General features: G+C 30.8%; 1 protein-coding gene and 1 long non-coding RNA gene across 4 annotated transcripts in view; one reads left to right on the forward strand and one right to left on the reverse strand.

Annotated features, from left to right (window-relative positions):
• Positions 1-312: 312 nt before the first annotated feature.
• Positions 313-26,981, reverse strand: part of LOC138184093 (adenosine receptor A1) — a 335,048-nt gene continuing 308,379 nt past the window's right edge. For both annotated transcript variants that reach the window (XM_069121779.1, XM_069121769.1), the window contains 3 exons: positions 17,296-17,555; positions 11,005-11,221; positions 313-1,019 (listed from right to left, as the gene is read on the reverse strand). In XM_069121779.1, coding sequence (XP_068977880.1) covers positions 359-1,019; positions 11,005-11,221; positions 17,296-17,548 — 1,131 coding nt within the window. In that variant the 5' untranslated portion in view covers positions 17,549-17,555 and the 3' untranslated portion in view covers positions 313-358. The remainder of the gene's footprint in view (positions 1,020-11,004; positions 11,222-17,295; positions 17,556-26,981) is intronic.
• The window catches only part of LOC138184198 (uncharacterized), a 56,129-nt gene continuing 46,701 nt past the window's right edge, over positions 17,554-26,981 (forward strand). For both annotated transcript variants that reach the window (XR_011174282.1, XR_011174281.1), the window contains exons 1-2: positions 17,554-17,861; positions 25,916-26,069. This is a non-coding gene — a long non-coding RNA (uncharacterized LOC138184198). The remainder of the gene's footprint in view (positions 17,862-25,915; positions 26,070-26,981) is intronic.

Consider the following 26,981-nt stretch of genomic DNA (forward strand, 5'->3'; position numbering starts at 1 on the left):
ATGTGAACATTTTCTTCTCCGAACAGAGAAGAATTCGTCTTCTTGTCTTTTAAATTTAAATAACAAAGGTTCTACTGTACCAATTCAAAGTTCGTAAAACAGTCCTCCTCGCTTAACAATTTGTATTAAAGCGCATTAAAACAATCAACACGAATAAATTACATAAATAAAGTACACGCGTTCGACGTACTAATTCTCAACAGTACAACCAAAGGGTAACTTAAACCATCGCAGTAATTGGAAGCATCTCGATCAGGAGCAGAAATCGAAAAATGTTTTCTATTGGACGGCGATCAATTGTATCGACGAGGATACAGGTTGTTCCAAATATTCCGATCATGATGCACGATGTTGAAATTTAGAGCTCATAAACGTCACGTCCGTTAGGTCTACCCGCAGGTGGGCGACAGGTACCCGGACTAGCATAGGAATGGATAATGTGAACCCTGAGGCGTACATCGCTGGCACTTCGGCCACCATCTCCTCGTGTTCTCCTTGAGAAACTCACCGTTGTCTTGCAGCAGCAGTAATGGAAAAGCTTGACGTAGGCGCTGCGAAAATGCCGGTCTGCCACACAGTAGAGTAAATTGTTGAAACAGGATTTCGAAAGAGCAAACCAGGCCAAATTGTAAAGAACACGAGCGCTTATCGGTCGGAAGGAGTTAACGCAGACAACGATACCGAACGGTAGCCAGAATATCACGAACATCACGCAGCTGTACATGTTTGCCTTGGTCAGTTCGTAGTCCCAGGAGAAAGCGACCGGTGGCTTATAGGAACCCCTGGTAGCGTGTCGGACTCGAATCACCAGCTTTACGTACAGGAAGGTGGTCATTAAAGTTGGCAAACCTACTAAAACCGTAGCCCCGATTATTTGCTCCATGGCTATCCCACTGAATCGGCGACGGCAGAAGTCCGGTCCTACGTCCAACGATGATTGCAGAACTACCGTCATTACAGATATCAGCCAGACGCTGATGATGGTCGCTGTTACACGGCTTGATGTCAATACGGCATACCTGCAAGTATCATGCGTGTGAAATAAAAGTCTTGATAATAATTTTCTTTGAAAAAATATTTTAATGGTTGGAATAAATATCCTGATAGCGATAGAGGTTCCCATTTCACATGTATCTAAATGCAGCCTATCTACACATGTGTGGATGTATCCGTAGTTTAATTTCTATAATTTTTAATATACGTACACTTCTGTATTAACGTATCCATATTTTAATTCATGAAATTTGTTACTGATATCAACAACATCAAAATAAACGTGTATATTAAATTGCTACATAAATTCTGTAGTCCTCCTCGTTTATATAAGGAAACTGTTTTACGATGAATATCATACTATTATCGATATATGTAAGTGTATGGTTCGCGTTTCTAGAACTTACAAAAGATAGGATAGATAATGTATTTTCATTAGTCTCCTTCTAGCCAGGAACGTTTTTATAGTGACAGATTTTCATCTTCCTCGAACATTACGAAACAATTTAGATGGAAAAAATTGAATATAATAGTTTAGAATGAAAAATAGAGTCGGCGAATTTTTTTAATGATAAATCTGAAGATGTTTATAAAAGAAATATAATGCATCATTCACATACAGTGGCTTACGAAAGTATCCTGACACTTACCACAGAAATTTTTTATGGATATACTATGTATGTTATACAAACTTTCTGAAATTTCATTACGTAGCTGTCATACTTATATTGATAAAATCTGAAACAAATCCGAAAATATATATAGAAGTTACAGGATATTTATTACAAATAGACAACTAATAAAAAATTGATATATATATATCATGAATAATGGTTTTAAATATATGGTAATTATTATACCTGGCTGATTTTAATGACCTTGAAATATGTTGTCAAGGTCAACCTTGCGGTGGACGAATATTAGTCTAATCTAACCTATAACTTATTGATTTATATTGAAAATGACAACATGAGTTCGTGCTCGCCACCTATATGCAGATGCGTTAGTTATAAGAAATAGTAACTAGAAGATAATCCTAGTTACAATCGATAGATTTAATCGATAGGCTTAAGATGCTTTTTTGTTTTTATCCCTAGTTTTTGTAAGCGCGTGCAATAAAAATTTTTTTGGCTCACAACGGTGTGATAGATTTATCCATTCAATAAAATAATAACTATCGTGATCCTACCTGTGAGTATAGAAATAACAACAATTTATCTTACCTAATTTATACTAAATATGATTGACATCATCAATGAATTGGGTTTAGGTTTGGCCATGTAAAAATGCGGTCAGCTATCTGCCAGAACGAAGTGGATACTAAATTTAATTGAAGTTTTTTTTAATAGAAGAGTTATTCCAAATCATGATCATGACGATATATTTCAAGATCATAAAAATCGATGAGGTATGCTCTCGTGTAAATAATTACCAAACATATACTTAGTACTAAAGATGGTCTTACTAATGTATCTTACTAATATAAGTAATAATTAACTGTTCAAATACTTTGTTGATTTTTGAGAAATGTTGATGCTTGCAATAAATATTTTGTAACTTTTACGTACACTTCCGTTTAGAAGTATCTAGTTCCATGCACAATAAATCGATTTATTGTTAGGTGATAAAGGAAAGGAAAATTTTTAAGTTCTACAAGATAACTATCTAAAAAAAATAAAAGTTATAACTTGCAAAAATTATAGAAAAATAATGAGTTAAAGCATCGGTCTTATAATATCCTAATTTAAATTTCATTATAATACTACAATGGTAAGTTGATAGAAAATTCCGATTAATATTTGAAGTCTGCCTACAATCGAAATTCAATTTATAGAATTATTTACAGCATTAAAAAGTTAATAATATAAATATCCAAAATTAATTGGAACAGTTATCAAAAGACGTGATGAATATGGATGAGAATTCTTAATTTAATTATATCGTATGTGTACATATAACTGATGAGGTTATTGTAATATTGGATACATATACATCTTTTATAGTGTAAGATTTCAAATAAAATAATAACGTTTAGAGCTTTTAGTACTTTCCTAAGAATTTTTCAGGTTTACCTAATTTCTTCTAAGTGTCTTAACACTTATGGTCGATGATGTGTATTATCAGATTTATTTCTTTTATTAACATAGTCATAATAATCGTGTTTCGTTATAGAGCTAATGAAATCAAAATGTTTCATATAACATGCTCGATACAAAAGTAAATAAAACAAATAATAATAATGTACTCTGGTGAAACTCATGCAGCAACCTGCTGCCAATATAATCTTAATTTTGCATCGCAAACTATTCCAGTAAATGTACTTATACATATACTTCAGTACTCACGTACTAAAAGTTATACAAATTAAAATATGGATATATTAATATGTGTACATGGATATGTTAACATGTCATTTTAATCATGTTTAAAGTCATAATCTCTGTCTAATACTGTTTTGTATTTATGAAACGTCCAACTGTTTCTTGATCGAAGAAATAGTTATTAAAAAAAAAAAAGTATCGATGAAAATTAATGGATTTTAGGTACACGCAAATTTGAGACAAGAATGCACAGAGCATTATCGTGGAATTTGAGACACACCGAAATATGTGTGGAATCTCAAGTATTCCACAGATCGACTAAGGATAAAGTCGTTATCTAATGCAAGAGCTTTGAGTCTTCTCACACATTGCAGTAGATAGGGGCTCCGGAACTCTGTCAGCTACGAATTTCACGCTGTTAAACTACGGGAACGTGCCATAGAATGTGAAATTAGGAACTCAATCGTGACATTGGTAGGGAACTGCAAAGCAGATCCACATCAAAGTCAAAGTGTCAAAAGAGATCCGAGGCATAGCACTGGTGGAAATAGCTTTCTATCCGGGCGTAACTTGACTGTGACCGAATCCATTTGTCGCTTCCATTGCTGTATGGACGATGATGAAATATCATGCCATTTTGCCACTAATTTCCATGTGCAAATTGTTCGTCTATACAGAGTGTCTTTTGTGTAACGGAACAAGTGACTCTTTTTGGAAATAGGTATTACAAATACAGATGGATTTTCATTCTGTGTAGAATGTGCAAAATCTTAATAATTATGGTGATTTATGCTAACAATAAACGTTGAAATTTTTGTATTTTTAAAATAGCTATTTGAATGCTGAATTAATTCTTATAACTTTTTAAATACTTCCTTATCTACAATGACTCACGAAGGTCATAGGAAATTTTTCTGAACAGGTATATTTATATAACTTTTAAATATTAGCGGTATAGTGAACAACGAATACAACTAAAAAAGATGGGAGATGGAAGAGGTTTGTCTCGTTCATTAATTATTATAATAAAAAGTTCAAATGTTAGTAGTGCCATTTTCAATTGTCAAATAGAATTATAATAATAATTATAATACCTAATGATAATATACCTTCCTGCTCTATGTTAATTTCATTAACTTCCAGACAGTCATTTGATTATATGTCTTGTTTACGATAAACAAAGTTTTCTGAGTTATCACACTTCTTGAAATGGAACAAGGAGATTCAATTAAGTTTCGTCGTAAATGTGGTAAAACTTCCACGGAAATATTTTAAATGATGAAAAAAGCGTAAGACAATGCTTGCTGATGCTAGTAAAGTATTTGAGTAGTACAAGTATTTTAAAAATGGTCATAAATGTTTGCACAATGACGTGAAGGATGGGACAATGTCAATAATCTCTCATTTCAAGGACATTTTTGGCAAAAAGATTGGCCTTGGTAATACATCGTCCTCCGTAATTTCCGGAACTGTTTTCCGTCGACTACTTTCTGCTTCCAAAATTAAAATTAAGGGGAAACGATTTGACATATAAGCACGTAAGAGAGTAGTCGTCAACAGCATTCCGAGAGAGGAGTATTTTATATACTTATATATACAGGGTGGTTGGTAACTGGTGGTACAAGCGGAAAGGGGGCGATTCTACGCGAAAAAAGAAGTCGAAAATATAGAATAAAACTTTTTTTTAATTTTTTTTAATTTTTCCATCGAGACGCGTACCGAGCGAAAATTCAAAGTCGATTTTCTCGAAAACGGAGCCTCAAACGAAAAATTTTTATCCTATATTTTCGACTTCTTTTTTCGCGTAGAATCACCCCTTTTCCGCTTGTACCACCAGTTACCAACCACCCTGTATATAGAAAATATATTTGTCAAAGCCACAAAACGTGTATCGAGAAAGAAAGAAGATACATAAGACATTAAACAATAAATACGATGATTACAACTATATTTATAAAATTTTGGACCACTCTGAAAATATACATAGAAGTTAGAAATTCTTTGCTGCAAACATAGATTAATAATAACTAAAAATTAGAATATAGTACATATGGTTGCTTTAAACATATAGTAATTTGTACTAAAGTTGCTCACACTAAATATTGACGTCTATTAGTCTAATGGATAATTGACCGTTGAAATAATTTTGTGATTTTTGTGAAGTGTATGTTTGCAATAGATATCTTGTAACTTCTAGATACATTATCGGATTTATTTCAAAATTTTCCAATGATGATAATCTTCTCGTGCTGTATGTCGTATATAGAATTCTTTCTACAATATAAATGATACAGACAACGTTTTTGTAAATTGTCGCATACTTTTGTGAAACACGACTATATATTGCAATTATTTTCATATTTTCTTTTACCTTAAAGTATAGTATGTTAAAAAGACCATTTGATATATTTATGTTTATTCATAAAACAAGGATACTATACGGGTATATATAGTCTTGTCCTTCTTTTTATGTAATTTTTCTAATTTTTATAAGTAATTTGTACTACAGTATTTTATTATTGACATATTGCAGATATGAGGTAATTTAATCGTCATATTTTTTAATCGTGAATTATATTCCCAGAATGTATCTGGAAGATGATCGTGTGATCTAATTTCCTAAAAAAAGGTAATATTAAAAGGTAAAAGGTAAAAAGGTAATATTAAGTACATGCATACATTTGTTACCTAAATATTATTTGTTGTATTAATTTGAAATTGTTCTATCAGTTCGAAAGAGCCTTTCTAATCACTCTTATAATTCGACAATTGATGAATCTGTAGAAAAAGAATTGGTCAAGTGGTAGAAGAATTCTATAAAGTCTGATGACTATAATAATTACATGAAAATAAAATATAGAATTCGATAATATAAATTCATTGAAAAATTTACATATAAAATGTTCCATTAACGTAATGTTGGTCTTTAATGAATGAAAATACCTATATCAATCATCAAATGATAAATAAAAATAAATGTACAGAAATGGCTGAATGGAAGGATACGGAAAATTTATCGTTGTCTTTTTGCTCACGTTTTGAATACGCGATCTATTACGATATTAAATTTAAATATGGGCGATGACAAGACAAAGAATGAATTGCTGAACATGCTGCACGAGTAACTTCTCAAACATTGTTCTTCCCGTACGATAGTATAATTTATCTACCTCGAAAGAGATATCGTAAATCTCTCAAAATCAGATCTTCATAAAACCTGATCAAGCAGAATTTACGTGCTCCATGTAGCTACTGGTAGTTCGAAAATACTGTTATCGATTCTTGTAAACGTATACCGGAAAAGATTCCTGTTCCCTAAAATAGAGACCTATATAACAATAACTAACTATACGCAGTTGAGCTTTATTCAAAAAATACGTATTCACTGAAAATGGCAGCTATACCTATTTTTCTTTTTTTTTTTTTTTTTTTTCACGAAGATACGATATGAAAGCTATGAACAAGTCGAGTATTATCGTACTTCTCTAGGACGAGTAGCCTGTGCAACGAAGCAACGGAGAATTCAAAGGAATCCTCGCAATTCCGTTTTGAATATAAATTTGAAAAATTCCAAACTTTCTCGGAAATTCGAAAGTAGAAACGATACATTTCTATGACTTTTTTACATGAAAGTCTGAAAGGATCGTGCATCTATTCTTGATCGTTAAGCGAATGCATGCAACTGGATCGTTCGTAGATCTAACTATCCACGGCATGGCTATACGTGCAGGTATAAGCTTTACTTGGAAAGCATTTTAATCCCTTGTGGCCGCATTGTTGTTGGCAACAATAGTACTCAAAATTACGGTCGATTCTCTCCCTGCTAGTGTTTAGCGAAGCAAAAGATAAAGCGAATGCAAAGGAACAGTTGCTATTGCTGCATTCCTCTTTACTGTAAGAACAATAGCTCTTTTTTAAACAATCTTTCGTCCCTTTCAATTGTAAACGTTTCATATACCTTGTGTGCTTTGTGTGACTGCTTTCGAACTTTAAAAGAGTAAAGATTGGACTTTAAAGAGTATATAGGACGTACATCGTAATGGTATCCACGATTTTTGGGTTATGCAAAGTACTATTGAACGTACGTGGTACTTGAAGTCTCCTACAAGCTTACAATGTTTTAGAAATCGGAAATTTTGAAAGTCTTTTTTATGCTTAATGTTTATATTGCATAAATACAGAAATACATTCCATAATTATTTAAATAATTGTAATTTTCTAAATTTATCGGAAATAGAATCTGTGTTCATATTTTCTATTCCTAGTGATTCCAGATTACTGTAATAAATTATAATGTGAAATATTTTTTGTAATGAAAAAGATAACGGTAGTTTGATTGAAAAAATTGCTTAAAAGTTTCTCAATAGAACTATTAAGAATTTGTATTACATTTTAGAGAAGTTGTGAGATGCTTATAAAATATATATTTTCTCTTTTAATATAACTGAGGAAATAGAAAAAAATGTACTTTGATGCATAATTATTCATACTTGTTAAGCAGTTATAGAATATATTATAGATAACGCTTAAAAACATTTATCTAGAAACGAAACATAAGGTATTTATTATTATATATATGTATTAAAAATGTATTTATTAAATGATATGTTGTTAATTGCTAATCTATTATTTACATTTATCATTTAATTTATTTGAAATACTATTAACCAGTTTACACCTTTGAAACGAATTTCCTAATTGATTCTCATTTATTTTATTACGGCAAATTTGTTGTTCCTTTTTTATCGAAGAGGAAATATTTTCGAAATCTGTCTAATTTGCAAATTCATATAGTGTGCAACTCGTGTAAAATTTTGTTTATATAAGTTCTTTTATCTTTATGAAAAGATTCCACCCACTTAACTAGGTTATCAATAAAGACATATCTTATTATTCCATAATTTCTGCTTGATATTTGTCATAAATAATTAAGAAATCGTGGATATCATTATGATCTAAATTCTTTCGTTCTAATTAATTATTTGTGCTCACTAGTGACGTGTCATAAATTACGTGCTGCTCACTAATAGCCGCGTTTGTATCTTGGTCAGCTAATTATTAGCAGCAGCAGCTATTAGGGCAGCAATATAATACAAGAGAAGTTGGAAAAGAGTGAAAAAAAATTTCTAATAAGTAATAAGTGCAACAGAAGGAAGAAACGCTGTCATGCAACTTTTGTTATATCTTTTTTCATCTAAATGTATTTATATTTGCACGAATTACCATAATTAAAGTTTGAGTATAGGGAATTTATTATTCGTTATATTGGTATCGTAGAATTTATAAAATATTACTAGAGAATATACGATATTTTCAAAGTGAGAATAGAAATAAAATTTAGAGATTATTGAAAATCATTGTAAATAAAAGATGTTATTACTTTAAATGCTTCTGTAATTGTAATTACGTAAAATTAGGTTAAATTCTAAAATGAGGTTATCATAGAAATAAAAATTCAGTCCCCTTGCCCCACGAAATAAGTTCTAAACTAATCGAAACAGAAATAATTTAAAATATTGACATGATTATACTTGAATTAAAATGGAAAGATAATTTTAAAGAAACTAACATACAATATTAAAATAAATATCTCTGTAAAGTTATATCGACGAATCAATAATATATTTCATGATTTTTACGACAATGCAACATCCACGTTCTTAGAACATCTTCTATTGATAATGATTTTCAAATCATCGTGTCAAAGAATTTAATAACAGAATTTTATAAATTATCTATTAATAAAACCCGAAATTCTAAATTATAGCGAAACTTATTTCTACGTATTCAAATTATTTCGATATCATTGACCAGTATTGCAAGTCCCTGATTTGCGTCAAGTGACGTTTGTTACGTCCCAAACTGATTGTGCTTGGATCGCGAACTAATCGGGTTAACGAGTAATCGGATTACAATGCGATTACATGAAGAGGGGTTGGCTTTTAGTTTTTCAACATTAATTAGAACCGTTCATAGACATCAAGGATTTATTCGATTCTCAACATTACAATCACTACTCTTTAGATACTCTTTTCTTGTGAACTAAAATATCTAGGATTTACGTAACAGGATGTATTAAGTAAACGTTAAAACGAAACAAAGCAAAGAGAGAAGCAAAAATTGAAAATCGTTCTTGATTTATATTAAAGAAAGAATTACTTTTTCATCCATACCGTTACCTTCCATTCCTTTATTTCTTATTATGTGCATGTAATCAAAGAATTATTCAACTAAATATTATTTCAATGGTTTTAACTTTTATCTCTACGCATATAGAACTTCTGGAGTTTTTTGACTGGAAAATATATACAAACAATTTGTTTAAAAATATTCAGATATTTCATTCAGAAATCAAGTGTTAAGATTTAAATGTTTGTAAAATCGGTGATATTTTGATGTAATTGATCCAATAAATATCGCTAGCACATGGTTCCTTTTTCCCTTTCTTGTCTGTTACATTTTTATTTTGTTGAACTTCGCATAAACGTTTCACTCTTGAAATGTGCACATTCACAATTTCTATTTCGGCTGCAGCATCATTACAATTATCATTAACCCATTGGCATATACAGTGTCTCGTGAAAACCTTTGGACACGTGCCACAGAAAGATTCGATGTATATTTATGTTGTATGTATTATACAGGGTGGTTGGTAACTGGTGGTACAAGCGGAAAGGGGGTGATTCTACGCGAAAAAAGAAGTCGAAATATAGAATAAAAAAATTTCTTTTTTTATTTTTCCATCGAGACAACGATCTACAGTGAGATCCGTTATAACGTACCGCACGCGTACCGAGCGAAAATTCAAAGTCGATTTTCTCGAAATCAAAGCCTCAAACGAAAAATTTTTATTCTATATTTTCGTCTCCTTTTTTCGCGTAGTATCACCCCCTTTCCGCTTGTACCACCAGTTACTAACCACTCTGTATAAATTCCATTAGCACTGATGAAACGCTACTGACACGATTATATTGGTAAAAGTCAAACCAATGGAAAAATGTATATAGAAATTAAAAAATATTTACTGCAAATATGTATTTAGTAAAAAGTTAATGTACAGCATAAGTAATCATCTCAAACATATGATTAAAAAATGGTCACATTGAATACCGAAGCAAATCAATATAACGCATAATTGTCTGTTTAAATATACCCTGCGAAATATATATTTGTACCAAATATCTTGTAGCTTCTATATACAATTCAAATTGATTTTAAAGTTTAGCAATATAATCATAATACACGAGTTTCATATCAATGCTAACGAAGCAAAATGTTTTCTATAACACATGCATTTAGAAAAGGTTTCTACAAGTGTTCGAATACATACTTTAGCTACTGTACATTTATTGCATATATTGTATACATATTTATTGTACACATTGCCAGACAGTTCGAGACATTGTGGTGGTTTCTTACTAATTCGGATTTTAGCAGTTCAAGAATTCAATGCGTTTAACGTTTCCATGGCTAAATGCTTTTTGAGCAGTTGGGAAAGATTTTTCATGGATTATTAATAGCAATAAATGGTAATTTTGACCGCGAAAAATATGGTTTACACAGGAACATTTAGCAGAGAAAACGTTAACGTGAGAAAATCATATGTCAATGGGTTACAATTAAAATTGATCAAAAACAATGGTTTGTACGTTGAATTGTAATCAAGTGTAGTATGAGTTATAGTCCTTACCTTTCGGGTGGTAAACACAAACGAGTATAATTTTCTGCAGCTATAGTGGCCAACGTCAACACCGTCACGAGGAAGCAAAGTGCCTCGAGAGTACATTCAAATCGGCATGTGCTTAATGATTCTTCATGTCCTGCCAGGATCACAATCACTGATACCGGTATTACAAGGCCTGTTACTAATAGATCTGCCAATGCAACGTTCACTAGAAACGCATTTCCTGGAACCAGAGAATATAGTTTGGAGTTAATTAAAATGGATTACTGTATTAGTTAATTGTTAGATGAATTCTGAGAGTATCATATGATCGATATGCATTCAAGGAGCAATGAAGTAATCCAAAGTAATTATTATTGTGCGCAATACATTGTATCGAATGTTGTTGAATATTCATGTTCACAGTACAAAGCATGTATTTTTATATGTATAAGTATTATCACACTTTTACATTTCACATAGGATATAGTAATCATATGATGAAAGAATGAAAAGTTTGACTAAATCAGATATAAGCGAGTTTTTGATAATTTGTTTTGATCTATTTTCATCTAAATTTTATTATTCCCATTTTTAACAATTTATTTGAGGCAAACACTTTTGGAAGGTCTTGCTATTTTGAAATTTTAAATAATTTGTGGCTCTGCATGAATATGTTATTCACATGAAACGTGTTTGATTGTAAATTAGAAGTTATGTACTCTTATAGACGATCTGATTGGTATTCCTAAACTAATTTCTCATTAACTTCACTAATCCAATATCTATTACTAGTAGTACATGCGTTAATGACTTATTTGTTGCTGCGAACAAAGTTGTTATTCGCAAACTGTGTAAGTACTTACGTTAAGTATCCTATTCTAGCACATGAAGATTTAACTTATAAACGCATGATTAGTTCAAATGTTGTATAATGAAACATTTTGAAACTGTACACTTATATGGTTTAAAGACGTAAAATATATTAAAGACATAAATATTTTTACTGTACGATTAGTAAAACATATGAACCAACTATATATGGTGAAAATAATCGTTTAAGTAATACAATAATATCATTAAGTATTAATTATACGTATTGAAGTATTAAATAATACAATAATAATACAATAAATAAAAAATACAATAATCGTTACTTTCATTAGTCGTATAGCACAATTTTTAAAACATTTTAACGTAAAAACAAATAATCCCAAATACATAGTTATGAATAACAGTAAAATTTCTACAGAAAATAGGACAATCAAAAAAAAGATAGTATAGTTCATTTAACGATCTATCAAATCTTTCAACCTATTTTAAATTGCCATCTTCTTCAAAATAGCTAAGTAATTTGCGATTTGTAATTTCCTCCACAATATAGCGCAATTTATGTTTACTTAATGTCGTAATGAGGTAATATTAGATAAATAAATATTACAAATCTTGAACTAAAGATAACAGTAACGACTCCAGAGAAAATAATTTACGATTTCATTGATGTTTATATCTTATAGGTAAATATTCTCAATTATTAATTCTTAGTTTAAGTTCACTCTACGGGGTTGATAGGGGTTGGACTATATTAAATGGAAATGTAGAGATGACGAGGAATGGGAAACAGTGATAGATCGCGCGATGATGAATATGAAGGGTTGACACAGAATCACCTTCTTTACAATAACAGGATAAAATCAGATTATCTACCGACAGAAGCAACTATGAGTGTAGGAGATACAGAGGTAAATAAGGAACATCAAAAAGAAGTACAGGAGAAAATATAAATACAGGATTGGATAAAAGAAGGAATAAAAAGATACAAGGAAGAGATACAAAACTTGAAGTTGCCAGAAAGCGAATTAAGAGACGATTAAAAAGGACTGAAAATGGTATTGAGGAAAGCAACACGAATAAAAGAAATAAGAAAGCACGAAGTGGAACAAGGAAGGATAAGGTGATGGAAAAAGCACTGAAAATATGTCTGAGGATGGTCAGGAAAAAAGCAAGTATAACAGAGTATCATAAGGAGAGAAGGAAGTATAAAACGTTATATAAAGAAAAAGAAGAATGAAAAACAGAAGAAGAAATAGAAGAGGTAAGAAGTTGTAGAACAGAGGTAGAAATATGGGCATATATTAATAGGGGAAGGAAGAAGAGATAAGAGGTAGGTGCCCGAATAAAGATGGAAGAGTGGAAATAACATTTCAAGAATTAGTTACAAGGAAACGAAGAAAAACTAGAAGTCGAATAGAGAACGATCAAGACAAACGAGGGATATACAGGAGAATTGGACGACAGAGAAATAGAACATCAGATAGAAAGATCAAAGAGCAGGGAAGCAGCAGACAGAGGCGGGTTAAAAAATAAAGTATGGATAATTACAAAGGAGAAGTTCGAAGAGAACTAAAAGAAATAATAAAAAAAAGTATAGAATGGACAAGGCTTTCCGAAAGACTGGAGAGAAGGAGAAATAACACACAAAGTAGGCAACTGTAAAAGGATAATATACAGAATATAGTATATATAAGACCTACGCAATGGTACTGAAGGAAAGGCTAGGGAAAGAAGAAAATAGAGAGAAAGAAAACACAAACGCGATTCAGTGGAAGACGAATCACGATGGATAACATACATATACATGTATATATTAAGACACACGATAGGAAACAAATACAGAGAAAGGAGAAAAGTTCTAAGGCTTCTTCTTCGATCTAAAGGCAGCCTTCGACACAGTAAATGGGAAAAAGTTGTGGGAAATGAAGAGGAAGAAAAAGATAAACAACCAGCGGATAGAAAGAATAAAGGAAATCGGACTTATTGCGCATCTCTGTCTCAAACCTGTTAGTATTCAGAATTTGTATGTGTCTCCTTGTTTAATTCCAACCCTGCCGCATGTCTCTTCATATAAGTCCGGTCTTGTTCACGACTTACATCGCAAATTTAAAGGAAGATTTGAGAAAGGAAGATGTCCAAAATGATAGTTCTTGGAGAAACTAGAGGGAGGAGAAAAGTAGAAAAATGGTCGTGGGAAGGGAGAGAGCTGGAGCCAGTAAAAGAATTGAAGTATCTAGAATCTAAGATATATCTTGAAACAAAATCCAGATGATGATCGACAGATACGAGAAGCGGTGAAGAGAAGTCAGTATAGCGATGAAATGGGTCTAGGAAATTGGGCAAAGGAAATACAGGAGCGACTTAAAAAGGAGAATTACGTTATTTGACTCACTGGTAAAAAGTATGCTGTATGGAGTAGAGATATGGGGCTAGAAAAAGCAAAGTAGATTGGAGCTGATATGTATTAGTCAGGATAAGCATTTGAAATAGATATTAGGGTTTGATTGGAACACCTCAAGATATACAGGGTGGTTGGTAACTGGTGGTACAAGCGGGAAGGAGGTGATTCTACGCGAAAAAAGAAGTCGAAAATACAGAATAAAAATTTTTCGTTTGAGGCTTTGTTTTCGAGAAAATCGACTTTGAATTTTCGCTCGGTACGCGTGCACTTTATCACGTCTCGTTATAACGGATCTCACTGTAGATCGTTGTCTCGATGGAAAAATTAAAAATTAAAAAAAAGTTTTATTCTATATTTTCGACTTCTTTTTTCGCGTGGAATCACCCCTTTCCGCTTGTACCACCAGTTACCAACCACCCCGTATAGTAAAGAATGAAATAAACGGAAACAAAATTAGAGTAGAAGCAGGCAGAAGAGCAGTAGTATTTGAAGAAAAGATAAGGCGAGGACAGATAGTGAAATATTAAAGGAATATTTAAAGGACATAGAAAAAGTAGTACGACGACGAAGTAACAGGAACAGAGGGGAGAGTTTTACCAAAGAAATCTATCTATCTATACAACTCTATCAATAACAGAAATAATAAGAAGAAGAGGTCCTGGAGACAAAATATGTAAGAAAGATCTTTTTCGTTAAATTTATATATACTCATTATATAGAATTACTTTTATATGAAACACTATATATTCTATATATTAGTGTGACGTTTAAAATTACGTAACTTTAATAAATAAGCTAAGTAAGTTAAATAACTTAAGTAGATAACAAGTATATGTTTTGTTGTAGTTTAGAAATATGCAAACAATAAAATATATTACTACTATTAAATAATTAGTTCTTTTTTATCGTTTCATTTACCATAAACTTATGTTAAATTATATTATTTATTACATTTATATATAGTGTGCTGTAAGTGGCGGTACAACCCGATAAAGCGTGATTTTACGTGAAAAAATAAATCGAAAATATAGAATACAATTTTTTCATTCGTTTCTGAGAAAATCAATTTTGGAAATTTGGCTAAATACTGGCCAGGTATGAATAAACATCTGCAGGATGTTATTTTACATGCGAAAATAAGCCAAAAATGTGAAATAAAATTTTCTACTTAATATATGCTTTTATATCATTAAGTATGAGTACTCATAATTCAAAAGAAAGTAAAGATGAAATAAGCAAAAATTAAAAATTTCATTTATATATCAATTACATAATCTTCGCCACAGAATAGCTGACTAATTTAATAATAAATTATTTACATCGTTCAAGAAATTCTTTAATACTTTAATAAATACGTATTCGAAAAAATTGTACCTCGAGTAATCTTTGATCGATGATACTGTTATCTTTAATATTAAAATATTATTTTACTATATCACGTTTAACAACTTGTCGATGCTGTTTTTATGAAGACCATTCTTTTCAATTAGGGCAAATGAGTCTGTTCAGCAAATTACGTTTACGAAAGATATAGATCAATTCAAATATCGTCGCGTGAACGCATGCGAGATTGGATACGAAAAGAAGTCGACATAAAGTAGAATTTTCAGGGGAAAAGTCCGACTTTTTCTCGTTACTACGCATCACGATATAGAGGGTGTTTAAACAATCTTTTAAACAATTAAATACAGAAATAATTAACAAAACGAAAATTAGTGCTGGTAAAAAAATTGTATTATATATCCTTCACTACTTTGATGAATTTGTGCACATTAACACATTCATTATTTTTTGTTAGGGTTCATATATCACATTTTTCGTTATGTGCATGATACTGATTCGAATGTAAGACACGAATAAAAAAACACGAAATTGTAAAAAAATATTTCATAACAGTTCGTATAAAATACATACGTAAAGCTTTATAATATAAAAGTAGGTACATGAAAATTATTTATGAATATATAGCACCGTAATGAAAGCGTTAATACAATTACAAGATGCAATTGCACTTTTCTTTAGAGCGAAATTATATTTTATTACGAACGAAAATTAGACTTTATTAACACTGCGTACGGTATTATTTGTATGTATTAATAAAATTACAAAGAACAACTTCATAGTCTTTTTTTGAATATAACTGTACAATATTTTGTGCACGATTCCTTGAGTACTTAAATTTTTCTTTTAATAATAAATATCTCATAAATTATTTAGTGCTAAATCACTTAATTTAATACTATTACATCGTATAGGATGATCGAGAAAATAAATTTATACAAGAAAGGTTGTAAATACAGTTTCATTAATAAAAAGAAGTACAGTTACATTTTGCAACCAAATCAATAACAAAAAATACTTAAAAGTAAAGCAGAAACATAGTAATACATGACATTAATTTTTTGTTCTAAACTTTTGTTCCATCTTTAACCAGTTTGAGGATATTATGTATAATGCATACTCACACTTAGTTGCGTGAGGCACCTTGTAATTGCTATTATCGCAGCGAAGTCACGAAATTGTTATAGACGATCGGAAGATTTTTTTTAGTTAGGAACAGGCCGATAATTACGGTTCCCAATGGATATTGGGCATTAATGAAACGGGCTGGAGAGAAGAAGTTTATTGCCACGATAAAAGTGCAGCAGAAACGGAACAAAATTTTCCTGCCGAATCGCTCTGGCTGCACGAAACTTCGAATTATTTACGTTCGTATCAGTTCGACTTCTTTTTTCGCGTAGAATCACCCCCTTTCCGATTGTACCACCAGTTACCAACCACCCTGTATACATGAGTAAATCGCACAAGATCTAGTCCATGTATTGCTATAATTGTAAGATAACACTTGTGTGTTGTTCTATGTGTTCTCATGTGTGTGTTTTATTATAATCTATAATATTTCAATTCTATTGGAATGAGAAGCTTCTTTTTCTTTACAAATTTATATATTTAACACACTAGCATTTTATTCATTATATTGGCTCCAAAAATCAATTAATTTAGCCATAATAAAAGAAAGTTGGTAGTCCTTAGATGATTCGATCTTAAAATTACGAAACATTAGAAACAGATGGCGACAGTACCTCGTTTCTTAAGTTGATCTTCTACCACCACTGCAGAGATCATGAAAACGTTACCGACACTGCCGCCGACAGCCATTGATGCTAACAAAAGAAGTCTCGCCACTCTGGACCATGCGGAGGATAGAGTGACCGGAGAAATATCAAGATCACTGTCTAAGGAGTTTTCCGCTTTATCCATTCTTATTTCCGACTCGATGCCAATAATTCCAGCCAGAGTGCTCGTTGCACCTGTATAGATCGTCGTCGCGTTCATTCTAAAACTGAAAAAATACGATCATTAACAAAATATTAAAGACCAGCATATTGTACTGTCCAGGCACACAAAGTTTTGTTTTTAAACACGTAAAGTATATTTGTACGTGGCCACGGAACAGCACGAGAAAGCAACATGAATGAATGTGCGAGCAGTAAAACTGAAATCGTTTGAAACATTGGCCCATACTTTTTAATTAAGGAGAAAGGTGATAAACACAAAAGGATGCTGGGCAATAAAATCATGGCTATATATAGACAAATATCCTACAGCGCCATACTGCGATGCACAGATGTTCCAAATAGATCACAAGGTAAGTATTTTATTTTCTTTTACGGGCAAACGGAACTACGGCCATATGGAAATTTGATTTTCTCCCTTGTCACGTATATGTGAACGGAGTATGCAATGATTTTTTTTTTTTTTGGTAAATAGTTTATCGGAAAACGGCCATTAAATGTTTATTGCATAAGTATATCGTGTAATATGTACATTTTACTGGCCTATTTATTGAAATAGAAATAAATCAATTTATGAATTAATGTAGTATTTTTATTTTAAGAATATCTTGTGAAAAATAACTTTATTTTATATCAAATAAGTTATCCGCAAATAAATTATTATTTCAATTACAATAGCAATGTCAATGATAGGTGATGATGATCAATGGTTACAAACAAGATGCAAACATTGGAGGTAGCAGTAAAACGAGAAAGTATAGCATAGAATAAAGACTAGAATAATTAGATACGGTTTATCCCACACGCACACGGACCAGTGATGTTTATTTATATTAAATATTAGAGATTAATTTATTTTCATTTGTAGAGATTAATAATGTGTTATAATATGAATGATAACATTAAAGCTGTAATACAATAATTCTACTATTCCTTTAATTTCTATATAATGTAAATAGATAATATTTATATTGTTATACCAAAAATTACATCTTAGTATACAGAATATATAGAATGGCAAAAATAGTATACGAAGTTACTGTAATTAATAATTAAAGATTAATAACATTATATGAAATGTTAATCTAAACAAAATATATGTGTATACAATTCTCCCATTTTATACTTGGGAGATTAATTTAAAATTGCAATAGTTGTTTGGTTATTTTATATTACTGAAACTCTTTTTTTATTTGATTTTCTTTTTACAAATTCCAACGTTTGCATTGAGCATTTAAAAAAAATTAATCGCATTACTATCGCATTACTTATGCCGGAAATTTTGCTTTCGACGAAGCTCCCTGAATTTATTAACAATTTTTAAGACATTTTTTCATATAATATAGTATCGATTGTTTTTTGCAACTATATTATATATTATATATATTGTATATACGTATATACAAGGTGTTTGGCTGCAAGTGTAAAAAATTTAAGGGGTGATTCTTAAAACTAAAATAAGATAAAAATCCAGAATAAAAAAATTGCGTTTTCGGTTTCGTTTTTTACTTATTGACAATTAAAAATTAGCCGAAATGTCCCTGTGCGCGAGCAAACCTTTTTACACGACCGAAAGTAAGTCAGCCTAAGCAGCGGCGTACACAGGATCCTGAAATCGAACGATACATTGGCAACAGCTTACCTCGTACAAGTCATAAAGAAGAAGACTATGATATTTGAAAACATAACCTATCCTACGCGACGTTTCGTAAGAAAATTCGTAGATTAAACTAATGTTGAATAAACCTGTTTACTTATTAAGATCCATAACAACATATCAAAAACTGCCTCATGAAATTTTCGAGTAAAGAGGATTAATGTTTCCTCTGATCCTTTGCCTCCATAAATAATTAATAAATAATATAGTATATATAAGCAATGATTATACAAATTTCATACATGCACCGCGATTGTCCCATCCACGGGTGTCCCGAAGGTGCACAGGGGTATTTCGGCTAATATTTAATCGTCAATAACTAAGAAACAAAGTCGAGATCGCAATTTCTTATCCTTGATTTTTGTTTTATTTTAGCATCAAGAATCACCCCTTAAATTTTTTTAAACTTGTAGCCAAACACCCTGTATAGTATAGTATAATCCATACATAATATTCTGCATAATTATGTATATAATATAATATACAGGGTGGTTGGTAACTGGCGGTACAAGTCAAAAGGGGGTGATTCTACGCGAAAAGAGAAGTCGAAAATATAGAATAAAAATTTTTTTTTTAATTTTTGTCTCGATGGAAAAATAAAAAAAAAAATAAAACTTTATGATTACTTCATATTATTTCATTATGTATTCCTAATTTTCTGTACAGTGAGATCCGTTATAACGAGGCGTGATAAAGTGTACGCGTACCGAACGAAAATTCAAAGTCGATTTTCTCGAAAACAGAACCTCAAACAAAAAATATTTATTCTATATTTTCGACTTCTTTTTTCGCGTACAATCACCCCTTTTCCGCTTGTACCACCAGTTACCAACCACCCTGTATAATATATTGCACATCCAAATATTTCTTGAACTAACACGAAATTAGCAAAAGAACGAAAATAAATTTGTTATATTTTTGCTATATGATCTCCATTTATTATAATTATAAGCAATAACCTGATAAAAGTAACAAATGCACGAAAAAACAGAATTAAATAATAAATACACAGAAATTAGCGATACAAAGGACAAAAATGTGCTCTTCCATCTCCTGCCTTTTTCTTTTTATATGTACACAGTAGAGCGTGTGACAGAAAGGCCATTGTCCTTCGTTTCCTCTATTCTTTATTCCTCTTTATCTGTTATATCTTCTTCGGAGGAACGTCCATAAAATTCACGGAATAAAATGGGAAGAAAGCTCATTAGGAATTTGAACGTACGCAAACGTCGATCGCAGCAAAGGACCATTTACAAGTAATGCATTCATCTTCGTCAAAACTGGCCAAATCCCAGTGCAAACAGATTTAATTCCGTACGGCTTAAATGGCCACGTTTGAGGAAGGCAATCAAGGGAAGCAATTAGCGTGCTCGTTGCGATGTAAATCTATCTGATGAAATTCTGTGAAGGCAGATCAACAATCTGCTGTTCCGTAGCCTTTTGATCAATCATTATTATTCTCCTTTCTTAAATTTAACCTCGATTTCACGCGATCAGAATTCTTCCGCTTTAATGAATTGATTTCACGTTTGAGCAACAAAGAGCAAAGAAAAGAAAGAAGGAAATTGAACCACAAAAAATAGGGACCACACGATTCCTTGCTGTTGCACGAAACTTGAAACACGGACTCCGTGTTTGAAAGCAGGAAGGAAATCAGGTTGTTGCGACCCGATATCGGATTATTAGCTGCACGGAGGTTGTGGAGATTAAGGCAGACATGCTGACAACCCTAATTGTAAGGTATTGATCAGTGTCTATTACGAAAGTCGATGCCATGTTTTAATAATCATGTGCTACGATCACTTTACGATGCTCCCTCTCGTATCGTAAATTTTTGGCGTCGTTTCACCGCAATAAAGTCGTTCAATTTTAACGATGAAGCGCATTTTATTATCACGATATGCTCTCTACGCTCTAGTAGACCAAAAGGGATATCTTGCTGGGCAAAGGATTTTACGATTTTTCTCCATTTTATTTTCTTACTTTTTATTGATTGAGGAATTATTTTGAATTGCCAGGAAAATTGAAACTGTCAGAAATGTTTAAAAAATGTTTAGTGTATCCTGTTATTGTCGGCGTTATGTATGTATTTTATCAGTCTTTTGTAAGTGAGCATCTCTTATTTATGAGTGTACGTTACATTATACATTTAAGTATAATTAACAACGTATAAGTATAATTAAATTTATATAATTGATAAGTTAATAATTAATAAGTATAGTTAAATTTAGTTTCAACACCTATAATACAATGGCAATAATATTTTGTTACACGAGATTAGCATTCTTTGCTATAATTGAGCAGAAATGCATGGGAGAATATGTACGAATATAAAGGAACAAAAATATTGCATATATTGCATGTGCAAAATTAATGTCGAGCTACGTGTTACATTTTTAGTTTAAACATACTTTCATTTATAAAACATATATTTATTTAGTAATTTAATTACTTTAGATATAGAATATTTATTCAATAATGTGATTACTTTAATTAGTTATAAACGTTAAAGGATAATAGACATAGTTTATACACAATACATATAGCTGACATTTTCATCAGAAATATTATAGCATTGTGTGAATCAATAATAAAATATATTTACCTATATGATATGGAATAGTAATAATGTTGTGTAATTTACTTTAGTTCGACATACTATTAATTTCCAAACTTGTATATTTGGGTACAAATAAAGGTACAGAAAATTTCCGAGAAACATATTCTCACATTCTTATAACTGCTGCCTTTAATAGCTGCTCTTAAATAGCAGAAGTTTTCGTCCAACTTCGATAAAGCTAAAATAAAATGGAACATTACATTTGTATACCTGCAACAACTTGTTAAAATTTGAATCGATGAAACAAGTGCTTTGTATTTATTTACAGGCCAAATTTCATGAATTTTATTGACTTTTATCTTTAATGGTCTATGCACTTGCTTCAACATCCCACATTATAATATGCAAATATTGTTGAAAACGAAGCAGAAGTATGTATGTGTCATCAAAACATTGTTTATAATTATTATAAATCACTGTTTCTTCCAGAATGTAATAATATACAATTACCAATTGTTATTCTAAAATTATTTCTCCAGAAATGTGATGTAAATTTTATAATACTGCAGTAAGAATAGCAATTGTAATCAAACTGCGTTTCTACTTTTATATCGAACATTTTAATATTATTGAATGATTTATAATACTTACATATGCATATAACTATATTTATTTTTATTGTTGAATACGTATAATTAATATTCACAATACATTCACAGCGATATTTATCAATCTTATCGTTTTGATAATATTTTTTATTTTGTACGACGTATTCTTTCATTTATTTGCACCTATATTACAATTAATTTTACAATAATTATACAAAAGACTGTTCTTATTCTAAGACTTTTTTAACTATATTAAAAGCTTTAAAAAATATGGTTTAAAAAGTATTCATTAATTGTACCTACATATAAAAAAGTGCGGAATTTTGTGCAAATTTGCAGAAACTTCCATATACTTAATTATATATAAAGTGTGGAAAAATAAATAAGCTGAAGATGATCTTTAATCGAATCGAACCTGTCGTCTATTAACTGCATATAAAATAATTTTCAGCAAATTTTAAATTGAATTTTAGATAAAAAAGTAACTTAGATTTCATTTCTTCTTTTATAATCTACAAATATCTGTGAAGAATGCCAAGGCTACTGGTCAATGAGACTTTTTAAAATTAATCATATACAATATGATACATATTATCATTCTACATATAAGCTTGAATTTTATACAAATAATATTATTACCTATCTATTAAACAATACTTCTACAAAATTTTTAAAGTTGCAAAATATTTTCAACTTGTAGTCTACGTATTCAGTGTACAATTACTTTACACAATCTTACGAAATATCGCAATCATCCAATAAATAACAGAATCCATTGAAAACGTATCGTTTTCATTTCTTTTTGAAGGACTTTTGTATCACGTTTTCTTGAATAGATTCGCTCCAAATAGAAACATTCTAACTAACCACTTTCTAACTTTCTTTCTTTCGACATGAATCAATTTATGCAAATTTTAAAGGCTGACCGAAACACATTTTATTTCTAGCAACAATAGCGTGGCAGATTCAAATTCAACACGGTCAGGCTTGTGAAGATGTACCCTCGTCAAAATACCCGTCAAAAATTCAGTTTCTTTATTCAATGTAACACCATGGTATTCGGATTGGTTTACATTTCAGGCGAAAAGTGGGAAACCTGTGGTATCGCATGTTAAACCTCTGGTATAGTTTTTTTTATCACGCGATATTGGATTTCATGGGACCGATGATGAGCTGAGCACAGATCCGTGGAATACTTCACACAGTATGTGATTGATCGTATTCTTTATATTTGCATATCATTTTCAGCCCATTGACATATCCGCTATTTTGCAGTATATATATATATATATATATATATATATATATATACTGGTCTCGAATACCGATAGACGTGTTCGTGCAAATTGTATGTAAATTTATTCGAGAACGGATGTTAATTGACTATCATCAAAGAAAAACAATTCTACTTTGATACGAATAAAAATGAAATTTTTTAAAAGTTCAAAATTATGGAGATCATAATAATGGATGTATATTTGCTTACTTTTTTTTAAGTTTACGTTTTCAAAATTAGATATGTTAAGAAAGAGTTGATTTGTTACGTTCGATTCTTCTATATAAATTTGCTGAAAGTAATTAGTGCTTATTTTCTAACTCATGGTTCTTTCCTTTCCAAATATTTTCGAGCCGTTTTATTTTTATTAAGAACATATCTTAAAGGATATTTACAAAATAAAAGAACGATCTCTCAAGTCAGTAAATTCATATAATTCACTATTATTTAAACGTTTAGAAGCTATTAATGAAGAGTTTATTTATTAGCAGGACCATTTTTTAAAAATATTATTAATAGACTACATTCGTAGTTTTCATAGCAAATTCATAGTTTTATGGATATACTTAGACGGAGAATTATTTTATCTAGTAAATGCTATAGCAAGTACTATACTTTGAACTTATTATACATTTGCTTATTATATACATATTTGTACGTTCAAGTCTTCCAAAAAATATAAAAATCCGCAGTTTAATTTGCAATGTTACTAATATTAATTAATATTCTTATTACATTTTTAATCATAATATAATTGAGTTTAATCTCACAAGGGAAAACGACTCTGCATTCTGTAAAATCTGCTATTTCAAGAAGATATATGAAACGAAAAAGCATAAATCAACACTTAATGTTATGTAAACTATACTTAAATACAAGCCATGTTGCTTGATACAATCTACACAGGTAAAGAATCTGAAGCCAATAGAAATTTCATATGCTAAAACCTAATATTTTATATTGTTCTGGTTAACGTTTTTTAAAATATTTAACAAATATTAATCGAAAAATGGAATTACATTATATGTACTATAAAAATTCGATTATTATGCGAAGGTTTATCATTATAGAATTGATTGTGTAAAAATTTGGAAAATGTCGATAGGAATAAGAAGTTAGCAGAGCGAAACGTTAGGATATCGATGAGCATTCAACACATGTCTGTGTCATGCTCTTCCGGTGATATCAGTTACCATGAAACTTGGAGTCCCTTGGAATAGGTATTATTCCAATTTTATAGGTCTCTTCCAACTTTTCACTCTAGTCTGCGTAGTTTCAAACTGAGAAACTTTCGAAATAAGAGAAATTTTATGCATATTTATCGTACCCAGCATTATGTTAAGTTTAGTGTTTTACAATGGATAATAAGTTAACCGTGAAAGTATGGATAATTTAAAAAGTTTTCTTCTCATATAAACCTATATTGTCTTATTTTGATGCTTTTAACTTTTAATTTCGTTCTATAATTTATATTTTTCTGGATGCAATTTTTCATTTGAAATTGTCTCCCAGTCAATCTGCAGGATGGTTGGTAACTGGTGGTACAAGCGGAAAGGGAGTGATTCTACGCGAAAAAAGAAGTCGAAAACATAGAATAAAAATTTTTCGTTTGAAGCTTTGTTTTCGAGAAAATCGACTTTGAATTTTCGCTCGGTACGCGTGCACTTTATCACGTCTCGTTATAACGGATCTCACTGTAGATCGTTGTCTCGATTGACGTTATTTTTTTAATCTTAAAGATTTTTTAATTTTTAAATTTTTATTCTATATTGTCGACTTCTTTTTTCGCGTAGAATCACCCCCTTTCCGCTTGTACCACCAGTTACAAACCACCCTGTATATTAATAAATTTTGGTTTTGTACATTGTAGTTGTGAAAGGACACTTCAAGCATTTACTCAGTATTCTTCGAGTCATTCTTTATTTTTCCAGAAAACTTTAAAATTCTACGAAATTCGACAAAAACTGAAATATGATAAGCCATTTTTGAAAAATTATTAAGTATTTTCGTGTTTTTGATTTACTTAGTTTCATGAAGTACCTATTCATTACTGTATCGAATTGCTGATACAAGTTTATCCATGTTCTCGATAATTTTGTTTTCGTGCAGTATCTCACTGCTTAGCCCTTAACAGCTTGATTATCAATATTAATATTTCCTTTCGTACAAAATATACGCGTAATCTGATAATTGCAGGTGTCGCAAGTCATACGTAACTAATTAAACGTAAAGGGGTCACTATCTGCTTTATAATTAAATAATTACCATCACGAAGTGCATAAATAATACATTTCATTTTATTTCAGTTTCATAGAAGCGTAAAAGTAAAAAATGCTTCTGGAAGTTAACGTGGCAATCAGTGTCTTTCACTCCACGCCATGTTTATAGAGCACATTCATTTATATCGGGCAAGAGATCGCCAAAGGGAGATGTCTGCACAGCAATTCATGAAGATGTCAGGTAAGGTAGATGGTGTAGAGTATAGAGTGTAGACTGACGTATTCTAACAAGTCCCTCAAGTTACGGTTGTTTCCGTTGATTTTTTTCTGTTTTAATTAAAATAATCTCTACATATATATATATTTTATTAAAAGAAATAAGAAGAAGAATAAGAAAATCATATTTGATGAATTGTTTAATGTCAAAGTACTATAAATATTAAATTGTTTAATTTGATTCTTTATAGAAATGTAGTATTGACGAATGTAATATTAATAATTGTATATTTAACTTAATATACTTATTAACACCTATTTATAATTTATTAGAATGATTGATTTTATAAGATTGATGATATTAAGTCGTCCGGAAAGTTTCCTTCGTTTTGTAAGAAAATAATGGATGCACAATATTTTTCGTTTTATATTATTGTTGTTATATCTATATTTAGAGGTAGAATCACGTTAGTTATTACTTTATTATTTGAGTGAAAAACACCACACTTCTCGGAGCCGAAAAACCTTTATTGCACACACGTGGAAGGTACACGAACGAATGAACGAAAAGGAAGTCTTAAACTATCGATCTGGTCTATCGACCGTGTCTAGTAATATCTTCTAGTTACTCCTTTTTGTAACTAGCCGTCAGCATATAGATGACGAGCGAGAACTCACGTTGTCATTTTCAACAATTATTTTACCGAATTTCGTATGATCCATTTTGTCTTATCAAAATAAAAATTACAACGTTCGACAGATTAGGTTTCATGTTTGTACAAAGATGCATCGTTGCAAAAGACGTGTCTGTAAAAGAAAGACACTTTCCGGACAAGCTAATACAATGCTTATACATACAATGCCGACCAAAAGTATTGGCACGCTTACAATTATTTTACCGAATTTCGTATGATCCATTTTGTCTTATCAAGATAAA

This window comes from Bombus flavifrons, chromosome 1 (genome assembly GCF_040668555.2).
Source record: "Bombus flavifrons isolate JBK064 chromosome 1, iyBomFlav1_principal, whole genome shotgun sequence".
Taxonomy (NCBI): domain Eukaryota; kingdom Metazoa; phylum Arthropoda; class Insecta; order Hymenoptera; family Apidae; genus Bombus; species Bombus flavifrons.